This window comes from Gossypium raimondii, chromosome 7 (genome assembly GCF_025698545.1).
Source record: "Gossypium raimondii isolate GPD5lz chromosome 7, ASM2569854v1, whole genome shotgun sequence".
NCBI lineage: Eukaryota > Viridiplantae > Streptophyta > Magnoliopsida > Malvales > Malvaceae > Gossypium > Gossypium raimondii.
The window spans coordinates 11667701-11693526 of NC_068571.1; the positions used below are offsets into that span (position 1 = coordinate 11667701).

The 25826-nt window shown below is 33.9% G+C and overlaps 2 protein-coding genes and 1 long non-coding RNA gene across 4 annotated transcripts; 2 read left to right on the top strand and 1 right to left on the bottom strand.

The window, feature by feature from the left end:
* Positions 1-865: 865 nt before the first annotated feature.
* LOC128042493 (uncharacterized) lies at positions 866-1519 on the top strand. Its single transcript, XM_052633843.1, has 2 exons — positions 866-1160; positions 1218-1519. The coding sequence occupies exons 1-2, from the start codon at positions 866-868 to the stop codon at positions 1517-1519; spliced, it is 597 nt and encodes a 198-aa protein (XP_052489803.1).
* Positions 1520-15124: 13605 nt separating this feature from the next.
* LOC105801434 (uncharacterized) lies at positions 15125-16519 on the bottom strand. 2 transcript variants are annotated; one of them, XR_008198131.1, is made up of 3 exons: positions 16351-16519; positions 15935-16162; positions 15125-15789 (listed from the first exon to the last, which is right to left on the bottom strand). It is a non-coding gene; the product is annotated as an uncharacterized LOC105801434 (long non-coding RNA). The 2 variants fall into 2 exon arrangements; XR_001135921.2 differs by having other exon boundaries at positions 15125-15807.
* Positions 16520-19909: 3390 nt separating this feature from the next.
* LOC105801425 (low affinity inorganic phosphate transporter 1) lies at positions 19910-21785 on the top strand. Its single transcript, XM_012632729.2, has one exon. It carries the CDS (start codon positions 19992-19994, stop codon positions 21567-21569), a length of 1578 nt encoding a protein of 525 aa, XP_012488183.1. The 5' UTR covers positions 19910-19991; the 3' UTR covers positions 21570-21785.
* Positions 21786-25826: the final 4041 nt, after the last annotated feature.

The following is a 25826-nucleotide window of genomic DNA, read 5'->3' on the forward strand; positions in this document are numbered from 1 at the left end:
CATGGATGGTTTTTCGGGGTACAATCAGATAAAGATACATCCTGAGGACATGAGAAAGACTACATTCATCACGTTATGGGGGACGTTCTGCTATAAAGTGATGCCGTTTGGATTAAAGAATGCAGGAGCGACATACCAAAGAGCCATGGTAGCTTTGTTCCATGACATGATGCACAGGGAAATCGAGGTTTACGTTGATGATATGATCGCGAAATCTAGAACGGAGGGCGAACATGTGCGAGTCTTGAGAAAGTTATTCTTAAGATTGAGAAAGTTCCAGCTCAAGCTTAATCCAGCGAAGTGCACTTTTGGGGCCAGGTCAGGAAAGTTGCTAGGCTTCATAGTCAGTGAAAAGGGAATCGAGATTGACCCAGACAAAGTCAAGGCAATACGAGATTTACCTCCACCTCGCACTCAGAAAGAAGTTCAAGGTTTCCTCGGAAGACTGAATTACATCGCTAGGTTCATTTCACAACTGACTGAGAAATGTGACCCTATATTTCGTCTTCTGAAGAAACATAATCCTGGTACTTGGGATGAGGAATGCGAAGAAGCTTTTAACAAGGTGAAACAGTATTTGTCTAATACTCCAGTGCTGTCACCACCTAACCCAGATAGGCCTCTGATATTGTATCTAACGATATTCGACAATTCCATGGGGTGTGTGTTAGGTCAACATGATGAAACAGGGAGGAAAGAAAGGGCGATATATTATCTCAGCAAGAAATTCACTGACTGTGAAATGAGATATTCACCTATTGAGAAATTATGATGTGCTTTGATTTGGACAACCCGAAGATTAAGGCAGTACATGTTATACCATACGACTTGGCTAATCTCAAAGTTAGACCCGTTAAAGTATATGATGGAGTCAACTGCTTTGAATGGGAGAATGGCCAGATGGCAGATCTTACTGTCTGAATTTGATATTGTCTATGTGAGCCAAAAGGCTGTGAAAGGGAGTGCAATTGTTGACTTTCTAGCTAGTAGAGCTCTGGAGGACTACGAGCCGTTGAGTTTTGATTTCCCAAATGAGGACCTGATGTGTGTAGCCGCTACTGAAGAAAGTCCCCAAGAAGGTCACAGTTGGAAGCTAAACTTTGATGGAGCCTCGAACGCTGTAGGCAATGGAATTGGGGCAGTCCTGGTGTCCCCAAATGGTGATCATTATCCTTTCACTTGCAAATTGGATTTTGATTAAACAAATAACATGGCAGAATATGAAGCATGCGTCATGGGTATTCGTGCAGCTATAGAGCGAGGAATCAAAGTGCTAGAGGTCTATGGAGATTCAGCATTGGTGATATATCAGCTCAGGGGTGAATGGGAAACGAGAGATCCCAAATTAATCAGTTATCGAAAGTTGGTCCTAGAATTGATTAAGGAGTTTGAGGACATCACTTTTTGCTATCTCCCACGAGATGAGAACCGGATGGCTGATGCACTAGCTACCTTAGCTTCCATGATCAAACTGAATAGACATTGGGGATATGAAACCAATCCAAATGAGTATCTATGAAGACCCGGCTCATTGTTACAATATTGAAGAAGGGGAAATTGATGATAGTCCTTGGTATCAAGATATATTACGGTATGTAAAAAATCGTGAGTATCCTGGCCAGGCAACGGAGAATGAAAAGAGAACTCTGAGAAGACTAGCCATTGATTACGTCTTAGATGGGGAGATCTTGTACAAGAGGGGAAAAGATCAGTAATCGCTAAGATGTGTGGACGCCGTAGAAGCAAAGAAAATTCTAGAAGAAGTCCATGAGGGCATCTGCGAACGCATGCCATGGGTTCACAATGGCTAGGCGGAGTTATGAGATTCGGTACTCTTGGTCTACCATGGAAGGGGATTGCATCAATTATTCCAAGAAGTGCCATAAATGTCAAATCTATGGTGATAAAATGCATGCACCTCCTTCACCTCTTCATGTCATGGCTTCTCCATGGCCTTTCTCCATGTGGGGTATGGATGGTATCGGGCCAATATCGCCGAAGGCTTCAAATGGGCATCGTTTTATATTCGTGGTTATTGACTACTTCACCAAATGGGTAGAAGCTGCTTCGTATGCTAATGTTACAAAGTCATCAGTCAGTAAGTTCTTGAAGAGAGAGATCATATGTCGGTATGGAATGCATGAAAGAATCATATCCGACAATGCGTTGAATTTGAACAACAGCTCAATAGCAGAGGTCTGCAGTCAATTCAAGATCAGACATCACAATTGTCGCCAGACGCTCAAAATGAATGGTGCAAGAGAAGCGCCAATAAAAATATGAAGAAGATTGTAGGAAGATGATCGAGACTTACAAGGATCGGCACGAAATTACCGCTTGCCCTCATTGCTTATCGAACGTCAACTCGAACCTCCACCGGGGCAACGCCTTTCTCCTTAGTTTATGGCATGGAGGCAGTCTTGCCCATCGAAGTTGAAATCCCTTCACTCCGGGTTTTGTCTGAGCTACAATTGGATGAAGCGGAATGGGTTCAATCTCGATACGATCAGTTGAACTTGATAGAGGGAAAGAGGCTAAAGGCTATTCAAAGACGGCGACGTATTTTAAAAGAATGATGCGAGCCTACAACAAGAAAGTCCGACCCAGAGAATTTCACAAGAGGGAACTAGTGTTGAAAAAGATCCTTCCTATACAAAAGGATTTTAGAGAAAGATAGAGGCCAAATTAGAAGGGTCCATATGTTTTAAAGAAAGCCTTTTCTGGAGAAGCTTTGATCTTGAATGAGATGGATGGTAACAATTTACAAAGTCCTGTAAACTCAGATTCAGTCAGGAAATACTCTGCTTAAAAAAGGTGGGACCAAGGTGAAAGCCTACAAAGGGCGCCTTGAGTCAAAAAAAAAAAAACCAGGGTGAAACCCTACAAAGGGAGCCTTGAGCAAAAAAAATGGAGAGGCTAAGGTGAAAACTCGCAAAGGGCGCCTTAGACCAAAGGGGATTTGAGTTGAAAACCCAAAAAGGGCGGCTCAAATATTGATCAGAATGAGGCATGAAGTAATCAGAGCAGCTCAAATCTCGATCGAATGGGATATCTGATGGTCTTGCTATACCAGAATCAGCAGGAAAGGGTATGCGACATCTTGAGGCATCGATAGAGTATGGTAGATCTCCTAAACACATGTCAAACCCAGAAGGGTCTTCAGCAAGTTTGTACAGAGGAGTTCAAGCTACGATATCTGGGGCACCTAATACTTATACCATTTTTGTTATTCTTGGAACACTTCATTCATTTCTAAGATACACATTTCTTTGTCATTTATCTTTATTATCTTTGATCACTTATTCATTTCAAGCTATGCTCAGAACCAACTCTATTCTTATCCATAATTTTTTTTGCAAGCATGTTGCATTAGAATAATGATTATTGGACTAATAAAATTTTCACAAGGGAAGTTTTGCATATTACTCTAGAAGTTTCTGAATAATATAGGAACCTCAAACAGGACTATTGTTTAGAACGCACTAGGTTGGAAATCTGATAAAGAAGAGTCTAAATTAAGACTATCCCTTTGAATTTTCTTGTCCAACAAATGGCAAGATGTCGTGTTGTTGACAAAGCTTCAATGAACAAGCAAGCAATGATCACCGAATAATAAGAAGAAGTTGTTCTTGGAGAAGAATTCTTTATTTGTGCATGAGCATTTGGTACAACACCCTGGGAATGGTGTAAGAGACCAAAAAGTTTCACATCCTGTATTGTGATAACAGAGGATTGAGAAAAGGCCAAATCTTTTACTCTTGGGTTACAGCGGAAAAGATGGTACAATTTTTTGCATCTCAGTGGATCAAACTTGGAGGTTTACAGTGGGGGGCAATTTGGTCAAGTGCTTATTGGGTTCTTCAGCCTAGGATAAAGGCGCTATAGTACATTAAGCGATAAGACCTTAATAAACTTGGAGTAATGATAACTCGAGCGTTAAAATATCATTTTCATGACATTTTGCATTCATTCAAATGTCATTCATACATGTCTAGTTAGGGGCATTTGATTCATTCTGATCATGACATCCTAATCACTAGGCATAATTAGGTTCATAAGATGAATCATACAGGTCATGTTCCACAGAGAGCAGATCGGTGAAATCATAAGCCTTATCTCCCTGAGTAACAGTGGAGCAGGTTGAAAGATAACAGATCCTGTCTTTCTATGCTGGTAGCGAAGTGGATCGAAGATAACAGATCTTGTCTTCCCATACTGGTGGCGAAACAGATCGAAGAAAGCAGATCTTGTCTTCATGTACTGGCGCGAAGTAGATCAGAGATAATAGATCTTGCCTTCCCATACTGGTGGCGAAGTAGATCGAAGGAAAAAGCAGATCTTGTCTTCATGTATTGGCTTGAAGTAGATCGAAGATGGCAGATTTTACCTCCCTGAGGTTACAGTGGAGTACATTGAAGCCAGTAATCTTAACTTCCTTAGTAGTGCAGTGGAACAGATTGAAGCTACGACGGCGGATCTGGTTTCCCTGATATTGCAATCAAAAAGATTGAAGCCACAACGGCGGATCTACTTCCTTAGCAGTGCAGTGGAACAGATTGAAGCTACGACGGCGGATCTGGTTTCCCTGATATTGCAATAAAAAAGATTGAAGCCACAACGGCGGATCTTACTTCCTTAGCAGTGCAGTGGAACAGATTGAAGCTACGACGGCGGATCTGGTTTCCCTGATATTGCAATTAAAAAGATTGAAGCCACAACGGCGGATCTTACTTCCTTAGCAGTGCAATGGAATAGATTGAAGCTACGACGGCGGATCTAGTTTTCCTGACATTGCAATTTAAAAGATTGAAGCCACAACGGCAGATCTTACTTCCCTGACGGTGCGGTGGAACAGATTGAAGCTACGATGGCGGATCTGGTTTCCCCGACATTGCAGTTGAACAAATTGAAGAAATTAATCCTATCTCCTTGAGGTTGCAGTGGAGAGGATTAAAACCGCTGATCTCATCTGTCTGAAGTGGCAGTAGAGCAGATCGCATCAGATTTACCTTTAAGTTGTAGCAGAACAAATTGAAGCTACAAGTCTTATCTCCCTGAAGTTGCAGTGGAGCAGATTAAAGATAGCAAATTTTGAAGCTACAGCATGCGAATCTTATCTCCCAGACATTCCAGTGGAGTAGATTGGAGCACCAGTTCCTATACCTCTGAAGATGCAGTAGGTTGGAATGGTGCAACTTGAAGAAGAAAAGCACTGAAGAAGGTGAGGCTCAGTAGGACCGGGCACAATTGGGCTTTTAGTCTTTGCTCTATTCCTGATTACGACAATGAGCAAAGAGGGCAACAGACAAGCCCAATAATGCCCGGCCCAAGCAAACAAATATGCCCGCCCAAACCAACAAACAAGACCTGCACCTATGACCAAGAATTAGCATTCAACACAAAGAAAACTAAAATCAAAGAGAAACCCTAGCCGCAAAGAAGCCACCAAAGAACTTCCAACACCTCTAGCAAACCTCTCCAAGCGCCGTAGGACTCGGAGATCAGCCCCTCCACGTGCGCCATTCGCACAACCACCTGCAAATAAAAACGGACTAAAAGTCCACAAAAGAAAGGGATTGTAAACTAATGCATTTTCGTAGGCTATAAAAGCCTAGATTTGTATGAATAAAAGGGAGAAGGAGGAAAATAGAGAGAAAAAAGGATCGAAAGTGCAGATCCGGAAATTTTTTTGAATAAAAAGGTTTTTTTTTAGTGATTCATCTTTTATTTTTATTTGTTTTTAATTTATTTTTTCGCTTAAAATATAAAAATAAGGGGAGGGGAACTTACCTAGTCGCCGGATTCATCGAATCGGCGCCACCTCCGTCGCAATCGGAGCCTTGGCGCAAGACTGGCGGCGGCGACGGCATGAAATAGTGAAACCCTAGCAGAGGGTTTCTCTGCTATTGAGACTTGAAAAGGGAGAAATGAATTTAAAAGGAAAATTGGTTTAAATAGCATTTTCAAAACGGCATCGTTTTGGGGGAAGGGGATCCGCGCGTTTCGTTAAATTGGGCCATTTACGCAATTGGTCCCTCCCTTTTGCAATGCGTTTCAATTAAAACCTGTTTTGTTTTTTTTTTAAATTTGGGCCACATATTTTATTTTTGTTTCAATTTGGTCCCCCGCTGCACAGCGTTTTGGAAGGTGGGAATAATTTCCCTTTTGGTCCTCCACTGTTGTGCGCGCATTCAACGTGGTCCTGTCTTTTAATTTGCTTCAAATTTACCCATTTTTTTTTCTTTTTAAGTTCAATTTAGTTTTTTTTAGCTACTTTATTTATTTAATTTGTATTTTTTTATTTAAAAATTATGCTATATCATGATTTCATTTATTATTATTATTACCAGTATTTCATCCATACATACGCATATTTTATACACCATATCTAAGCATATTTAATATACATATATTTTAGGCTTTTGTTTTATATATATTATCTTATTTCCATAATTTTAGCATTCATATATATATGCTTATATACATACGTTTTATATATGCTTCTTTTGTTATTATTTTTTTTCAATTTTATATATTTTATATTTCATATATTTATGTATACTCATATATTTCTTTTATTTTGTAAATATATACATATGCGTATTTCTATACTTTTATTTTGTTTTCAACATATGTATTTGTATTTGATATATTTGGTATATTCCATTCTTTTTATTACATGTATGTTGGTACGTGTGTTTGATATATATTATATTTATATATATATTTGCAAATATTTATTCGTATATGTCTGTAAATTAAAGGATCTCAGATCATATTGTTTATTAACTTTTAGCATACCTTTTGAAAATATATTTTGGTTTTAACCATTCATCAAAGTTATTTTCTTGGTCTAAAGGTTTTTTTAATAAAGCATTATTGGAAGTTTGAGATTTTCGAGGGAAATTGAGCCCTAACGTATTGGGTTCTGATTTTCTTTGTCAATCCTAAATGACCGAGAATATTTTTTATTCAAAATGCATAAAAATCATTTTTGGGAACTTAACTTTTTGTGCCCTAACGTATTGGGTGTGGCATGTTACTTTCTTGAAATGAAGATTTTCGTATAAAATAAAAGTGATATTCAAAGTTTGGGCATTATGAGGAATTGTACCCTAACGTATTGGGACTCGATTTCTGTACATGACTCGAGCAATTGATTATCCTTTTTCAAATTCCATCATTTGAGTTGATTTTAAAATCTTTTTAAACCTTCTACACTAAGACATTAAATAATCAATTTGGTACCAATTTTGGGCGTTACAAGGGTGCTAACCCTTCCTTGTGCGTAACTGACTCCCGAACTCGTTTTCTCAAAATTCGTAGACCCAAAATCATTTTAAGGTGAGCTGATCACACCTTAACAAAGGATCGATGGCGACTCCAATTTTTATTTTTAAAGTCGATAACTAAAATTTTTGTTTTCAAAAAACGGTTTCGACAGCACCTTTATATTCTAAATATATGATTTCCACACACATACATGTGTGATAAAATTTCCAATATATATTAAGCACGTTATGTAATGTTTATACCTATAATTCATGACATTTTTACTACAAAATTTTCATATTAATTAAATTTGTTGTCATATTCATTTTATATTTTGTATTTTATATCGTGTCTAAAATATGAGTCGGAGGATATTTGCATTGCACAAGTATGTGAATAGGGTTTTGGTTTATACATATACACACACGAGAGGGAGATTCATTTGCAAAAGTTTAAAATAATTTTTCCTACTTTAATTGTTTTTATGATTAATATCTTAATAATTTATCAATCATATTCTATATTTTATTCATGTAGTTTATAAATGTTATATTTGAAATAAATTGAAAATTTTATTTATTTTATGTAAAAATTCAACAATTAAATATATATTAATATAAACAATATTTTATATCAAAATGATAAAAATATCGATTGATTTGAAATTTTATATTAAATGCAAGTGCAATTATAGTAATATATTGAAATGTTGTATTATTAAAATATTGATTGTATAAAAGTTTATGGGATAACTTACATTAGGATCATCCTAAAATTAAGGTTTTAGGCACCAATAAAATTTTGCCACATCATCAAATTTTAAAAGCATGAAATAATTATTATATACTCATCTATAGAGAAATTATTTCATGGACCCTTCCCGCCACTTTATTCATGGTCCCTTTCTAATTAGTTCATAATATTCCAACACTTTTTCCATATCATTGATATAGAATTTTGGTAATTTTTTTTACCTTAAACCCCAACCCCAAAATCCTGAATCCTGAACCTTAAATCTAGAATATTAGACCTTGGATCCAAAACCTAAAACCCTAAATTTGTAATCCCAAACCCCTTAAACCTTGAACCTCAAGTCCAAAACCCAAACCCAAACACTGAACCTTAATCTCAAACCCAAAATTATGAACCTCAAGATTTAGGGTTTAAGGTTCGAGTTTGAGGTTTAAGGTAAAATAATTATCAAAATTATGTGTCAATAATATGGAAAAATTATACAAAATTACCTTTTTTTAAAAAAATGGTTGCACAACAATAAAAAAAAACATTAAATTATGGGAAAAAAATAAAATGATTAAAATTTGTAAAAGAAGAAAAGATGTTTATTTATAATTTAAAATTAATTATTTTAAGTAATTTAATTAAAATTAAATTAAGTTGAGGAAGATATTAGATATAGATGAGTATATAATAATATTTTGTTATTTTTAAAATTTGATGACGTGACACTATTTTATTAGTGCCTAAAAATATACTTTTAGGATGATATTAATATCAAGTTTATAGATAAAAATAGATGTGTGGGAATTGGATAGGATTAGATGAAGAGGGAGTGAAATGGGCATCCATACTGCTTTTTTTTAGGATTGATAAAAGTAGTAAATTTAGATGAAAGTGAGATTTTTGGAAATTGATTAAAGGGGTAGCCCTTGTGGATAAGGGTAGCCAAATACTGAAGGACGAAAATGGAAGCTCATCAGCGCACGAGGCATTTCCATTTCAACAAAAATATCTATATACACGTAGTTCGTATATTTATTTATATTTATGTTTATTTTTGTGTTATTTTAGTTTTTTTAAAATTAGGGTATTAACATCAGTAACAGTGATTAATGTTTTTGTCATGAGTGTTCTCTAGAGAAGTAAATGGTTAGCCATGAAATATGTTCTATTCCCATGTGTGAGGATCAAACTTCCAACCACAAGATTAAAGGATAAAGTGAGTAACCACTACGCTATACCTCATAATTAAAAATATCAATATTTGGTGCAACTCTTAGTCTTATTAGTCACAATTAGAGAAGCTGATCAAGTATATCCTTTCAATAAGAATGACAACGTATCAATATTTAATTACGATATTTACGTATTATTAATTAGTTACCCCACCAAATATATCCATAGTAAATTTGATGTGCTACAATTAGGTAAAAAATGTGGGAGAGATATGCATACAAGGCAATGGTTTGTGCAAAATTATTACAGGTACATACCATCTCTTTATTGTATTTAACATAATTGTTCAAATTTATTTTAATGCAATATATGCATTTTACAGCTTCCTGGCATGATACTATTTTAATTTTAATACAAACATGGTAGAATCGAGAATGAAAATAATTGGAGGGCATTTAATATTTTCATTATTTGATGCATTTATCGTTATTAATTATTCCTTTTAATCTAAAACTTCATTACGTTTTATTGTAATTACGTATATATATGTATATGCCGTATTACTATTATTTTCAATCATATGTTTTATCGTTAAACCATATGTATATGTCGTATAATGTAAGTGCGCGTGATAGGTGTACTAATTTTAAAAAGAAATAAAGAAATAGAAAATATTTTTGAAGAAGGAAAAAAATTCTTTCTTACAAAAATTCATTCCTTTTACCATTTTTAAGACTTATTTATATATTTTATGTCATCTGCGTTGTATATGTATTATGTGTTTAGTTATTTTATTTAATTAATTATTTTAATTTATTTAATAATATATTTTATTTCATATAGTATGAAATAATTATAATATTTTAATAAGATATAATTTATCTATAAATTTGAAAATATTTTTGATAAAATGTCTAAAATTAGGCATAACCTCTCCCCATTCATTAAATAGAAAGATAAAATATGTTTGACTGCACCCAAACCTGCATCCTTCTTCACTAGTTATAATGTCAATGCCAACCGAGTTAAAACTTAATTGACATAAATTTAAATAGTTTAAACTATAATTAAAGTGTAATTAAAAATGAATATAAAGTGTAATTCAAATTTTATTGAATTTATATATTTAAAATATTCATTTAATATTAATATAATAATAATAATAATTATTTAAATTACTATCATAGTTCAAAATAAGAGGATCTATAACTCCTCTCCAACCCATAAATAAGAGAATAATGCGCTTTAATACACTCAAACTCGTGTCCTCCTATATTAACAACAATATTCATGCTAATTCAATAAAGACTCAATCAAAATTTATAATTTATATTTTAATCCTTATAGATGCCACAAAATCATTGACATAAGCAAAAATACCACAAGTTGCATTTTGATATGCTCCACATGGCCTCCCAAAATTTTTTTAACCCCATTAACTCTAAGGTCTTAATCAGTGGACAAAATTAAATTTTAAGTATCAAAATGAATAAAAAATTTAAATATTAAAGGAGAAAAATGATACAATTCAGAGGTCAAATTGTTAATGAAATAATTTTATAATTACAATTGTAAAATTTCATATAACTTATTAACAAAGTAAAAATTATAAATTTATATAATTATCATAATTTTATGATACTTAATAGAAAATATTTTTTCTTATACATAACTAATTGATAATATATATTTATATTAAACATAATAATTAAAAGGTTGACTTACAAAAGATTAGTAAATTTTTTTAAGAGTTGAAAATTAACATGTAGGTCAAGAGTACTCTCTCTTAGTATCCCAAAGAAACAGGTATGGCTGTTGTTGGGGTGGAGTAGGGCACTGACCTCTATCTAATATGGCAGGAGACGAGATCTCTCTCTTAGTAGACGAATTAATACAGTTGACGGTCAAAAGTTCCTCGGTTGTATCGAAAATTAGATTATCACTATAATGTTCTGTGTGGACGAGGAAATCATACAATCCAAATAGTTTTCGTGCACAGCTTAGAAGTATATGGAAAACGAAAAGAAAATTTGGAATCCAAATGGTTGGGCAGAATCTGTTTCAGATCTCATTCTAGGATGAAAATGACCTTCCGTGGCTATTTAGAAGACAATTGATAATTTTTGATAGATTGAAAGAGGCGACAAAGAGGAGCAAAATAAAATTGATTTTCTCTCCGTTTTGGCTAAGAATTGGCCCTTGCCCACCAGAATGTGAGAAGAAAAATCTGATATATGTAGTAGGCTCTACTTTTGGAGGAATATTAAGGTCGGAGATAAAAAATGATGCTTGTCATTTGAAAGTCCAATTGGATGCTCAAAAACCTCTTCGGAGTGGAATCTTTATTGCAATGGGCGATCAAAGAAGAGTCTGGCTCCCTTTTAAATACAAATCCTTACAGAATTTTTGCATTGGCTTTGGAAGGAAGGGACATGTCGCGAAAGAGTGCACAGAGATCTCAAAACTGGGGAAAGAAATAGGGGAGGACGCCATTCTTTACTCACTAGCACTAAAAGCCGAATCTAATCTAATTGGTAAAGGGAGTTTGCAATGGGTTTTTCGGGAAAAAAATTTACGGAACAGTGCTTATATACTGGGGAAAAGGAAGAATGAGACACATCAAAAATTAATTTGGTAGAAGATATCATCACATGTAAAGAGCAGATGGCGACACAACAATGGCAGAACAAACTACAAAACGTAATAACACCAACAGATCTGGGACATGCGAGGATATCTAGCAAGTCCGAAAATAGCAAGGCAAATAATCAGGGAAGTCTTGAATTAATTGAATCTGGTAGTACAGATCTTAAAGCTTTATTTGTAAAAATTGAACAGCGTTGGGAAACAACAAAAGCTAGGACGAATACTATTGCAACTGAGATGGGTATTTCAGAAAACCATAAAAAGTTGAGTTGGAAACGAAAGGGAAGAATAGGGAAAATTAATGATGTCCAGATATAAAATGTAATATGTAAGAGAAAAGGTTTTTCAATTGAAGAAGAAGTTCCCGAAACCTGCTTAGATAGTGATAATAACTACAAAAAGACGCGATTGGAAATTAATGCAGTAAATTCTCACGTTTTGGAGAAATTAGAAGATTAGTTTGGATGTGTCTTCACAATTAGGATCAGCGGCTGCCAATAGGCAAGCCGACCGGAGCCAATGAAAATAATAAGCTGGAATGTTCGAGGATTGGGGAGTCTTCGAGCAATTAGAAGGTTTCGGTTCGCAATGAAGCAACACAATCCCCAATTGGTCTTCTTCATAGAGAAGAAAGTGAATGGCATTCATATAGAAAGGATTAGGAGAAGTGGATTCAAAAATGGCTTTGATGTTGAGGTAAATTGGTTCTTGAGGTAAGCTTTCATTGGCTTGGAAACAAGATATTCAAGTTACGATCATCAACTACTCCAAAAATCATATAGACGCTCTTATTAAAGAAAATCAAGGTAACAGAGATTGGCGTTTCACGGGATTTTTTGGAACTCCTTTCACAAATGAAAGGTGTAGAACTTGGAATTTCTTAAGATAATTGGGAAGGATTTGGACTCATCCTTGGCTTGTTTGCGGAGATTTTAACGAAATTCTATACTCATTCGAGAAGAGAGAAGGGGTGCCAAGAGATGAAAAGAGAATAAAGGCTTTCTGTACTGTTTTAGATGAGTGTCAACTCATGGATGTAAGGTTTTCTAGTTTATGGTTCACATAGGCATAGGGAAACTTACCAGAAACATACGGGAAATGTTAGATAGAGGGGTGGCATATGCAAAGTGGTTTTTGACTTTTTCACATGCATGTATTCAACATTTTCCCTACTCACATTCAGGTTATTGTCCTCTCCTCATTCTTATAGAGAAGGAAAGTACTAAGATTCAAAATGTTTTCTTTCGGTTTGAAGCCTGGTGGCTATTAGAAAGTTCTTTCAAGAAGATGATGGCTGTTTTTTGAGAAAAACTTGTAGGACCACTACCGAAAAAACTTGAAAATCTAAAATAGGGAATACTTCAATGGGCAATTCAAATTTAAAAATGAAGGGTGGGGATCAAGCAAAAGTTAAGCCAAAAATTGGAGAGCTTGTTAGAGGAGGACAAGAATGATGAGAACTTGGCTGAAATTATAAACACAAAGATACATCTTAATCTAGAAATTGATAAAGATGAAGCTTACTGGGAGCAAAGAGCACGTGTCAATTGGCTAAAATCAGGGGATAGAAATACGTCGTTCTTTCGTAAGTGGGCCACTCAGCGGAATAGAACTAATGTTATCAATAGCTTATGAAATAAAAATGGGGAAGAAGTCAATGATGAGGTCGAGATAGAAATGATAACAAAATTTTTTTTTCAAGAGCTGTTCATGTCGAGAGGTATAAGAAACACTGATCAGGTTTTACAATGAGTTAATAGATGCATAACTGAAGATATAAATCTACAGCTTACATCAGAATACACTGCTGAAGAATTTTGACAACTTTGAAGGGAATGGGTCCTACAAAGGCTCCCGGAGACGACGACTTTCCAGCAATTTTCTTCCAAAAGTGCTGGCACATAATTGGTACTGAGGTAACCTCTTTTTGTTTGGAAATTTTAAATCAAGGAAGAGATTTAGAAAGTCTTAATGTCACGAACATTGTATTGTTTCCCAAAACTTCCCAACCCACAAATATGACAAATTTTAAACCTATTAGTCTATGCAATATCCTATACAAATTAATAGCTAAGGTAGGAGCTAATAGATTTCAACATGTTTGGGAAGCATGTATTGATAAAGCACAAAGTGCCTTAGTTCTAGGACGATTAATTACTAATAATGTGCTAGTAGCCTACGAAATAATGCATACTCTAAAGAATAAGAGGGTGGGGAAAAAAGGGCATATGGCACTCAAGCTTGATATGAGTAAAGCTTATGATAAGGTTGAATGAGACTTTCTAAGGGTTATGATGGAGCGAATGGGTTTTGTGTAATCTTGGGTAGCTTTTATAATGAAATGTATTTCGATGGTCTTTTACTCAGTTATTCTAAATGGAGATAAAGGAGATCGTTTTAGGCCAATGATTGGACTCCATCAAGGGGACCCTCTTATCCCCTATTTGTTTCTGATTTGCAGTGAAGGTCTATCGTCCCTCATACGTTTAGCTTTAAAAAGGGGGAGATTAAATGATTAAGAACAAGTATGCGAGGCCCACAGATTTCACACCTCTTCATAGATGATTGCATTATATTTGGTGAGGCAACATCTTTAGGAGCTCAACAGATTAGAGGAATATTAAAAGAGTACGAATTATGTTCTGGTCAGTGTGTGAATTTTGAAAAGTTTACAATATTTTTTAGCACTAATACCACAGAAGCTGATAGACCAATGGTTACAAGTTTGCTAAGAGTGAGAAGATCGAATGATATTGAAAAGTATCTTGGTATTCTTAACTTGGTAAGGAAGAGAAAGAAAACCTCCTTTCAAAACTTAAAGGATCGAATCAAAAAGTGAATTGATGGATAGAACTTAAGATTCATGTATCAAGGAGGAAAGGAAATCTTTATCAAATCAGTCTTGCAAGCGATTCTTACCTATTCCATGATGTGCTTTCTACTACCAAGAAATTTGTGTGGAGAAATGGAATCAATTATAGCTAAGTATTAGTGGCAGAAAAAGGCATGGACGGAAAGGAATACTTTGGTGCAGTTGGGAGAAAATTTGTGAATTAAAACAAGGAGGGTTAGGTTTTAAGAATCTGGTCAAATTTAATGTGGCCCTCCTTGTGAAGCAAGGATGGCGTCTAATTGATCAACCAGACTCTCTATTAGCACAGGTTTTAAAAGTAAAGTATTATCCGTCATCTAATTTCCTACAAGTTGAGTTAGGTCGCACAACATCATACACATGGAAAAGTATTTGGGTAGCAAAAGGCCTCCTTAGAGAAGGATTGGGTTGGAAAGTTGGTACAGGAGAAAGTATTTTAATTAATAAGGATGCGTGGCTGCCCGGGGTAGACAATTAAAAAGTCTATCATCAAATTACTAACATAGATATTACTACTGTTGCATCTTTAATTGATAGTAACAATAAAGTGTGGAGGGAAGAGCTTATTCGTAATACCTTTGAGGCGAACGATTTGGATAGAATCTTGCAGATCCCAATAGCAAGAGACGGGCATACTGATATGGTCATCTGGCGAGGTGAGCCCTCAGGTACATTCACAGTCCGAAGTGCCTATAAACTATTACAGACCCAGAATAATACAACTAGCTCTAATGCTACACAGAACACAACCAAACAATTTTACAAACAACTATGTGAACTCCAAATCCCCAACAAAATCAAGATCATGCTTTGGAGAGTGTCTTAGATCTATATTCCGACAATGGCCAATTTAAACGTTAGGAGAGTGGCCCATAGCAATCAGTTCCCCAGGTGCAAAGTGGGTGGTGAGACTTTGGCACGCCTTCGTTGAATGTCCTGTAGCAGTAGAATTATGGAAAAATGTAAACTTCGGATGGATAGGTCAAAGTGAACCAACAGACTGCTTTGAATGGCTTATATGGGTTTTTAGCAGATGTTTGGAACCCCATCGTCGCTTGTTCATCTATGAAATATGGGTACTTTGGCTGGACAGAAACAAAAATCTATATGAAAGGAAATCATATTCAGGGATAGAAGCAGCAAATTATGTCAAATATTTCATTTGTGAACTTGACGGTTTGACCGAGAGAAAGATTAACACTATTGGGGAAAAAGAGAAATGGAAAGCACCTGAAAACCCAACCATCAAAATCAACTTTGATGCCTCTTTCGAAAGTATGAGTTACAAATCGGCATCAGCGATTGTGGCACGAAATGGTAATAGAGAAATCAAGATTTCTAAATCTTGCCTCCATACAGCGGTGGGCATGGCCTTTGACGCAGAAGCCATTGCATGTTATGAAGCCATCCTTACAGGAATAGATATGGGTCTCACATATGTTATTGTGAAAGGAGACTCTAAATCCATCATCAACAAATGCATGACAAAATCGGTTGATAAATCACAAATCAGTGCACATATCACAAACATCCAAAAGGAAAAAGTAAGATTTCAGTCAATTATTTTTCACTTTGTTTTGAGATCGGCTAATCAGTTAGCCCACATCATCGCCACAACAAGTCTTAAACAGAAGGAAATGGTTTACCTGATTGGAAAGGTCCCTTGCTACGCTAAAAGGCAATCGAAAATGGAATGGCTAAGAGAACCAGACTAAAGCAGATAGGTGGGAAGAAGAGGAAAAGGGAGCTGAGATGCCCTTCATCCAATCTGGTCAAAATTTCTCAGATCTTCAAATCCAACAAAAATCTAAAAGATACACAACAAGTTATAATATTTTTTTATATTCTTACTAAAATATAATAATATTAACTAATTTAAATATTATTTAAATGCATAATTGTTACTTGATAATAACATGTCTAAAATAGACATTTTATTTCTCAAAAGTACTTTTTGACAGCAATGCTAAACACTCAAATTTTAAACCAAACTTTTCAAAAGCACTTCTCAAAAGCACTTTTCCATAATACTTTTCAAAAGCAATGAAGAACTGGCCCTTAGTTCTAGAGTATTTTGTGTTGTTTTTGATGATTTGATTCCAAGTAGATTTTAGGACTATTTCCATTGGCTATTGTAGGATTATACATTGTTTGGTTTATTTTGTTTAATAAAAACCCCCAATTTAGATTAAAAAAAAAAGAGTTAACATACAAATAAATTTATTTAATTATTAAAATTATTTATTGATATCACGCTTTAATTATTACAAATAAAAATTTAAAATATAGAAATATTATTGATATCAGGCTATAATTTTTTTATTATATTTATTGATATCTTGAAATCAAATTTAAATGTGGATGATTATATTAATTAAATAAATCAGGTGTCATAAAACAAATATATATACACATAGTTTTAGTACAACCACTAGTATAAAATAGGATTGGTGTCAAATTCTAAATTATGATATCCTCGTATCTCCAAGACGACGTAGGCCATACCCACAAATCATGGCCTCATATATCCAAGACGATGTAGGTCATACCCACAAATCATGCCTTATTTGCTTCCTCAAACAATAACTTCACAAGGTTGCTGCATGTCTACAAATCTCACTGCATATCTACCTTTCAAGTTTTGATAAATAAAATAAAATTCTCACTGCTACACATAAATTTACTTCATCCAACCTACAAACTGTTCATGGCCTAGCCACTCGGCCCGACTCGAAAGCCTATCCGGAAAGTGGGAGAATTTACGTAAAAATAAGATATGAAAAATGAACTTGGACAAAAAAAATAAAGCCCCTTTAGAAAACGGGCTAGGCCTTGGGTAAGGCTTTTTTTCCTTGAGTTCGACCTAGTCCGACCCGAATTTGCAAAAAGAAAAAAAATGTTGTTTTCCTGTTGTTTTCTCACTGTTTTGTTGTCATTTCACTATTATTTTGTTGTTATTATTTGGATATTGTATAACTCTTATTTTATTGTTAAATTTGCTATTATTTTAGAGGCATTTGCTTGTTAAATTGCACCTATATTAGTGTTATTTAAGTATAAAGATTTTTTTAAAAAATTTATTTTCAATTTGTTGGAAAATATTTATTTTAATGTTTTTAGTTTTTTGATGTATTATATTTATTTTAAAAAAATTTTAGACCCATTTTTCGACACGAGCCTAAAACGTTTTTCAAGGCCTAATCCGAACCCAACTCAGCCCGACCCATAGACAGATCTAATCCAACCCAACCATTAGATTCCACGCATTTTGGTTTTTTTCATTTAAAGATTGAAATTGAAATATGCTCCAAAAAATTTATTTTTAGAAATTTAATTTATCTATTTTTAGATTTAAAATGTAAGTTCAATTGTTTACGCAATTAAATTTTTATGTGAAATTTAAATTCATTATAAATGTTTTTATTACATGGCTATTAAGTGAATGTTTTATTATTATTATTTCAAAATGTTACACTGACAAATTTAATAGAATAATTTTAACTATAGTAATGGTTGGACTTGAATTTTGAAATTTGAAAAGTAAAAGAATTGAATTCCTAAAAATATAAGTAGAGAGACTAAGTTCCAAATGTAAAAAAGTACAAGAACTTGAAGTATATTTTAATATGGATATATATAAAACTTATATATGAACTTTGCTTCAATGTGCAATTTCATACATGGACTTTTATTTGGAGCAATTGTACACATGAAGCTTGTATTGTCATTCATATGCATACATGAAATTCGATTTTGATTCAATTGTATATATTTAAAGAAATGAATTTGAAGATAAATGTTTGATATAGTGTGGATTAGTATCAATATATGTTAGACTCAATTGCTTTAAAAATATACAATTCAAGTAATATAGAATTACAGAATATTTGATTCTCTATCCACCACTAATAAATAATAACATAATATATCATTATTGAATAAAATAAAAATAACGGAGGACTTATAAAAATATTAGTAATTTTATTTAAATATAATTAGCTAATAATTAATTATAAATAAATATAAAAACTTTAACACTAAACTCGAGATCATATATCCAAGACCTTAAACTTTGAACTCAAGATCCTAAATATTAAACCTTAAACTCGTGACTTATTAATATTTATTAATCATTTTATAATTGATTAATATTTAATTATGCTTGAATAAAATTATTAGGAACAATATTTTTTTTTGTTTTATTTAAGGGTTAATATATGTTCAAGTTGCACCTGATTTTTTTTTTCTCAATTTGGTACCTAAGTTTGGCTTCAATTTGGTACCCAAACCAAACAACATCATGTGACCCAATAAATATTTGACATGTGTGCTCTAATAAAAAATATAAGTATTCGTGTGACAAAAGAAAAAACTCATATACCAAATTGAATATTTAAGTCAAACTTAGATACATGTATGGGACAAAGGAAAACTCAAGTATCAGTTTGAAAAAAGTTTAAGTACCAAACTGAATATTGAAACCAAATTCAAGTACCAAATTGAGATAAAAAAAATCTAAAGTATCAAATTGAACATTGAAACTAACTAAAGATACCAAATAGTATATTAATCCTCTATTTAGTGATGAAGTGCCAACATGGCATGACTTTGAGAGAAAGAAGATTAGAGAATTAATCTAGAAACCGAAACTTAGAGCAAGAAATGTTGAAGCAGCCAAATGTTGAGTCCTAAACCCAACAAAGTGGAGGCCGAGAGAGATTAGAGGACTATTTGGCGTTTTAAATTGGGCAAAGCATAATTCTTTTGTACTTTGCTGGTCAATTTAGGACTGTGATTTACGTGAAGAATAAACCCAAAAAAGATACAAGAGTTGGAAACAACCCCGAACTCAATGCTGTGATGATAAGACTGCACATAAAAGGGGTATTCTCCCCAACATTCATTTTGGTTACGCATTATTCACTCAACTTCACACTTAGTCAAAATTCTTTAAAAAAAAAAAAAGAATATCAATAATCAAATCCGTTTTGAAAAACCCAAATCAAATTAGAAATTCAAACCTGAAAACTATACTTCAAATCTTGCTAAAATCTAGTCCCTAAAAGCTAACCAATTATAGAAAAATATGGTGTGACTATAGAGAATATGTCAAAAGATTCTCTTCGTTAATTTTTCTCCCTTTTATTACTCTTTAAAATCTCCACAACTGGAAATTGAAAACCAAACAAGAGCTTCCATTGCGCTTAAATACGGAACGAAACCAACAATTAGCTAATACAGCAAAGACTTGTGAGTTGTGGGAAAGGGTAGCAGCTATTAGCTAGTGATGCCAAAGGATAATCTGCAAGTGCTTAATGCGCTTGATGGTGCCAAAACACAATGGTACCATTTCACGGCAATCATCATTGCTGGCATGGGATTTTTCACTGATGCTTACGACTTGTTTTGCATATCGTTGGTCACCAAATTGCTTGGTCGCATTTATTACCACAAAGCAGGCTCTTCTACCCCTGGTAGTCTTCCTTCCAATGTAGCAGCTGCTGTCAATGGTGTCGCCTTTTGTGGTACCCTTACGGGCCAACTCTTTTTCGGTTGGCTCGGTGACAAGTTGGGCCGGAAACGTGTCTATGGCATCACCCTTTTGCTCATGGTTATCTGTTCTCTTGCCTCCGGCCTTTCCTTTGGTCGTCACCCTAATGATGTTATGGCTACCCTCTGTTTCTTTCGATTCTGGCTCGGTTTTGGCATCGGTGGTGATTATCCTCTTTCGGCTACAATCATGTCGGAATATGCTAACAAAAAGACTCGTGGGGCTTTCATTGCTGCTGTTTTTGCAATGCAAGGTTTTGGGATTTTGGCTGGTGGGATGGTTGCGATTCTAGTTTCAGGAGCTTTCAAGGCCCAATACCCTTCACCACCTTATTTTAAGAATCCAAATGGATCCACCGTACCGGAAGCTGATTATGTATGGAGGATCATTTTGATGTTTGGTGCAGTCCCAGCTTTGCTCACTTATTACTGGCGCATGAAGATGCCTGAAACTGCTCGTTACACGGCTTTAGTCGCCAAGGATGCGAAACAGGCCGCCGCGGATATGTCTAAAGTTCTTCAGGTCGATTTAGAAGAAGAACGACAACTAGAGAAACCAGGAGAGAAAAGAGGGAATGATTTTGGTTTGTTCACCACAAAGTTTCTGAGTAAACATGGGCTTCACTTGCTTGGCACAGCAAGTACTTGGTTCTTGTTGGACATTGCCTTCTACAGTCAGAACCTGTTTCAAAAGGACATCTTCAGTGCCATTGGTTGGATTCCAAAGGCGAAAACCATGAACGCTCTTGAAGAAGTTTACAGCATCGCAAGAGCTCAAACCCTCATTGCACTATTCAGCACAGTCCCTGGATATTGGTTCACCGTGGCATTGATAGACAAGATGGGGAGATTCAGGATTCAATTGATGGGGTTCTTCTTCATGACATTGTTTATGTTTGCCTTGGCAATCCCGTACCACCATTGGACTTTACCAAACAACAGAATTGGGTTCGTTATAATGTACTCCCTCACCTTTTTCTTCTCGAATTTCGGCCCGAACGCGACCACGTTCGTCGTCCCTGCCGAGATTTTCCCGGCAAGGTTGAGATCAACATGCCATGGAATATCAGCAGCATCGGGTAAAGCAGGAGCAATGGTGGGTGCGTTTGGGTTTTTATATGCGGCAGATGCCATTGGAGTGCAAAAATCGCTTATAATATTGGGAGTGATCAGCTTCTTGGGGATGTTGTTCACGTTTTTGGTGCCGGAATCGAAAGGGAAATCACTGGAAGAAATGTCGGGCGAAGTTGAGCAAGAAAATGGAAATCAAACACAAGGTGGACGACAGAGTAATACTGAGATTCGAATTGCATAAGCTTAATTAAGCAAGGCACTGTAATTAATTAGTAGGAAAGTTTGAAGTGACATTAGGGGATCTTAGTTAATTATGTCTTTAATTAGCATTGCATCTTTGGATATTGCTTGCACTTTGTTTCTAGTTTTCTTATTTTGGCTTCCTTTTTAGTTAATGGAATGTCTCTTTTTTGAGTTTTCCATATACTTCCTAATTTTAGTATTTGGATCACTAGAAATTTTTAAGTCACTTTAAAAAATTACTATATATTTTTCTTTAACTATATATTTTTAAATATTTTATTAACCCCTATTTCTGCTTTTCTATACTAAATATTTCTCTTAAAATAATGTGTATAAAATTAAAATAAATTTTTTAGTTTAAATCGTGAGTATAAAGGGTAAACTATAAAAATAGTCACTTTTGTTTGCCTCATATTGTATTTTAGTTACTTGTGTTTGAAATGTTACGTTTTAGTCACTTACGTTATCGTTTTGTAACGAACTGGTCACTTTACCATTAAACTTCGTTACCTCCCTAACAGCGGTTCTACAGGACAGTCCAAATGGGTTTTAAATGCTAACTTGAATGTTCTACGTGGCAGTCCAAATTAAATTTATTTAATTAAAAACCTATTTTCATCCCAGCAACTGGACATCCAAGTTGGCATTTAAAACCCGTTTGGGCTGCCACGTAGGACTGTCGTTAAGGAGGTAATGAAGTTTAATAGTAGAGTGACCACTTCGTAACAAAACAATAACGTAAGTGACTAAAACATAACATTTCAAACATAAGTGACTACTATATAATCTGAGGCAAATAAAAATGACTTTTTTATTATTATAATTTACCCTTAAATAAATACATCCTAAGAAATTATCTTAATTAACAATAAATTAATATAAATAGTTATCATATCTAAATTTGATTTTAAAATCAAATTACTTTATCATTACTAAAGTATAAAGCGGAGATACGTGCTAATGTCTAAGTAAAAAAAAAAAAAAAGACATTCTTTAAAAGGTTTTAACATAAAATCTGTTCTAAAGTTGTTAAAACTTAACAATTTAATATTTGATACATTGTTGGTGTATAAGTCTTATGTATCATAAGTGAATAATAACATGACATATCATCATTAAATTAAATGAAAATATGGAGGAGTTGTAAATAAATACCAATAATTTTATTTAAACATAATTAAACATTAATCATAACTATTATAAATAAATATTAATAACTCCGGATTTAGGATCTTGAGTTTAAAAGTTTAGGGTTTTAACATTTATTTATGATTAATTATTGTTTAATTATGTTTAATTATGCAAATAAGGACTAAATCGAATTGAATTAAAAATACCGAGAGATATAGAAATGAAATTAACGCGTGTATTGTTTTTATTTGGCATATAAAAATCAAATATATAAATATCAAGTATTTTGTCGAGCGCTGAATAAAAAGAACCAAGCTAATACATAAAAATCATAAAATCAAACCAATCATCATAAATATAGCAATAATAATTCAAAATTCATATAAAAGAAAATATAACTTTAACAGTCATAAATTAAAATGAATGCTATTAGATTTAATTTAGGACTGAATTTAATCAATTTAGAATGAATTATAACTAAATTATGAGTTTGATACAATTATGAAAATATCCAAAAATGAAAATATCAAACCCTAAAACTCAATCTAACTTTTTCTCCTTCTTATCTCATAGTTGCATATTTAATTTAGTATTTTGAATTTATTGAAATTTTAATTTATATTCTAACAAGATAGCGAAGTTTTAATATATTTGGTAGCTTGCAATGTTAATTTTATATTCTAGCATGATTAGTGTCGGTTTGTAATGTTAATTTGTTCTTTTCCTTTTTTAGTTACATGTTTGAGGGTATAATCATGGCAATGAAGCATATAGTTTCCATTTAAGTACCTTTTATAAATAAATGATACTGTCAAAATTGCAAAATGCACTACTATTATCAAAATTCAACTTTAAAGATGTTATATTTCTTGTAGAGTTATCTTTACTGCATAAATATCTAACTTCTTAAAGTTAATAAGATTTACAATGGATAATTGGATTTGTTGTATCTTGAGAGACGTATGTAATAAAATATTTTTGTATTGATTATTATCACTAAAAGAGCGTGTGTTGTCTCAAGAGAGTGATATGATCATTGCTTCAATCTCCGTCACCTTATTTTAACTGTCAGAGTTGTGATAGTTCGATACCAAGAAATTGATCCTATACTCTTATTCAAAAGAATTAGTATAACATTCTTCAATATTTGAATCCTTCGACATATTGTTGGATAAAAGATTGAGTGTCAAAATATTGAATTTTGGTGCACCTAAATTAATTTGACAGTTTTGGCTAAAACTAAGGTCCTGGGACCTTGAGTTTTTAGATTTGAGTCCTATCATGTACAAATACCACGTGTGGGTTCTTCCCCAAATTATTTTGGGTTTTAGTCCCACAAAATACGATACAATTTAGGCATAAAACATTCGTATCACGTGAATATCCCCCCAAATGCATTTAATGGCTTTGAGAAAGAGTTTGTCTTTTCTCGGAGTGTGATTATGAACGAAGCAGGTACAACCAAAGAATGGGAACTTTTGTTCTGTAAAATAGAAAAATGCATACAATTAATAAGATAATAAATAGTAAGAACAACATCACTCCAAAAATGAGGTAGTTAAGAACGTCAACTCGGTAAAAGAATTAGATCTAACCGCGGTGATGAATATTATGAGAAATACGATGATTCAGGTGAACAATGTCTAAGACCATTTGTGAAATTCTTAGAGGAAAGTGGTATTGCCCTACAATACACTATGTCGGGTTCACCCACTATGAATGTCTGTTGAAAGATGAAATAAAACACTTAAAGACATGGTAAGGGGTACGGTTAGTCATTCTACCTTGCTTGAATTGCTCTAGCGAGAAGTACTAAAGATCGCAGCTTATATAATTAACAAAGTTCCAACTAAATGAACTAAAAAGACCTTTTATGAGCTTTGGATAGGTAAAAAGCTTAGCTTAAAGCATTTGCACATTTGGGGATGTCCAACTAAGGCTGGGCCTTATAGGCTAAATGAAAGGAAATTGGACTCAAGGACTATCGATTGCTATTTCATAGGATACTATGACAGGGCTATGGGTTACAAAGTCTATGATCCCACTACTAAGGCTATTTTTGAGACGATTAATGCTCAGTTCTTAGAGGATGTTAAGTTTGGAGGGGGGGGAGATAATTAAGGGCATTGTTGTCCTTAGATTTAGATTTTAATTTATTGGATAAAATTCAGAAATTTAGTTTTTTTTTTAATTTGAGTTTTTTATTTTTAATGATAATGAATATTTGAGTGAATAAGATGAAACTTTCATGGTAAAAAACTATGATGAGGAAACCAGGATGATGGCGACAATGATGAAGAAATTACTCATAATTTCTTTTTATTTTTTGTGATAAAAATGTTTAATTATTTCATATATATATTTTAGAGTTTATATATTTATAATTTTTAAAGTTTATATATACTTGATAAAAAGATTATATATTTTATAAAAGAATGCCATGCATCACATTTTTATTTACTAAAACATCCACTTGTCTTTCTTAACAATATTAAAATAATTGGACCAAAAACTATAACATGGAATGCATTAGGTATCAAAATAGGCTAAAAAAAGTGTAGGCACCAAAGTGAGAAACGAATATACTTCAAGGGTCAAATCGTAAATTAAGCCTAAAATATATATATAGGGCCAACGCCTGGTGGGACTTAAACCCAAAATAATTTGGGGAAGAATCCACACATGGTATTTATGCACAATAGGGCTAAAATCTAAACACTCATAGTCCCAGGACCTTAGCTTTTGCGAACACTATCAATCTAATTTAGGTGTACCAAAATTCAATATAGGATCAATTTGTTGCTATCGAACTATCACTACTCTGGTAGTTAAAATAAGGTGACAAAGATTGAGGCAATGATCATATCACTCTCTTGAGATGTGATGCGATCACGCCCTGCAATGAGCCCAGCTTGGGCAAGGACCCCATAGTGCTTCCTCAAGGACCAATTACGTGAGCCGGTGCTAAGCAATTCAAGGAAGCAATATCGACTTTAGTTCAACAACTATGGGACGAGATGTTAGCTGGAAACGTTGAGCACAATTGGGCCAGCTCCACGAACTCCCCGTGCAACTTTTTGCAACCTGATCCTAACTCCATTTCAGCTCAATGAGCTCGAACCAG

What these genes read in the sequence shown, in the direction of transcription:
- LOC128042493 (XM_052633843.1), top strand. Translation starts at nt 866, where the DNA reads ATGGAGTCAACTGCTTTGAATGGGAGAATGGCCAGATGGCAGATCTTA. An exon ending in AGTCCTGGTGTCCCCAAATG is followed by an intron (nt 1,161 to 1,217) that starts GTGATCATTATC and finishes ATAACATGGCAG; the next exon opens with AATATGAAGCATGCGTCATG.
- LOC105801425 (XM_012632729.2), top strand. Translation starts at nt 19,992, where the DNA reads ATGCCAAAGGATAATCTGCAAGTGCTTAATGCGCTTGATGGTGCCAAA.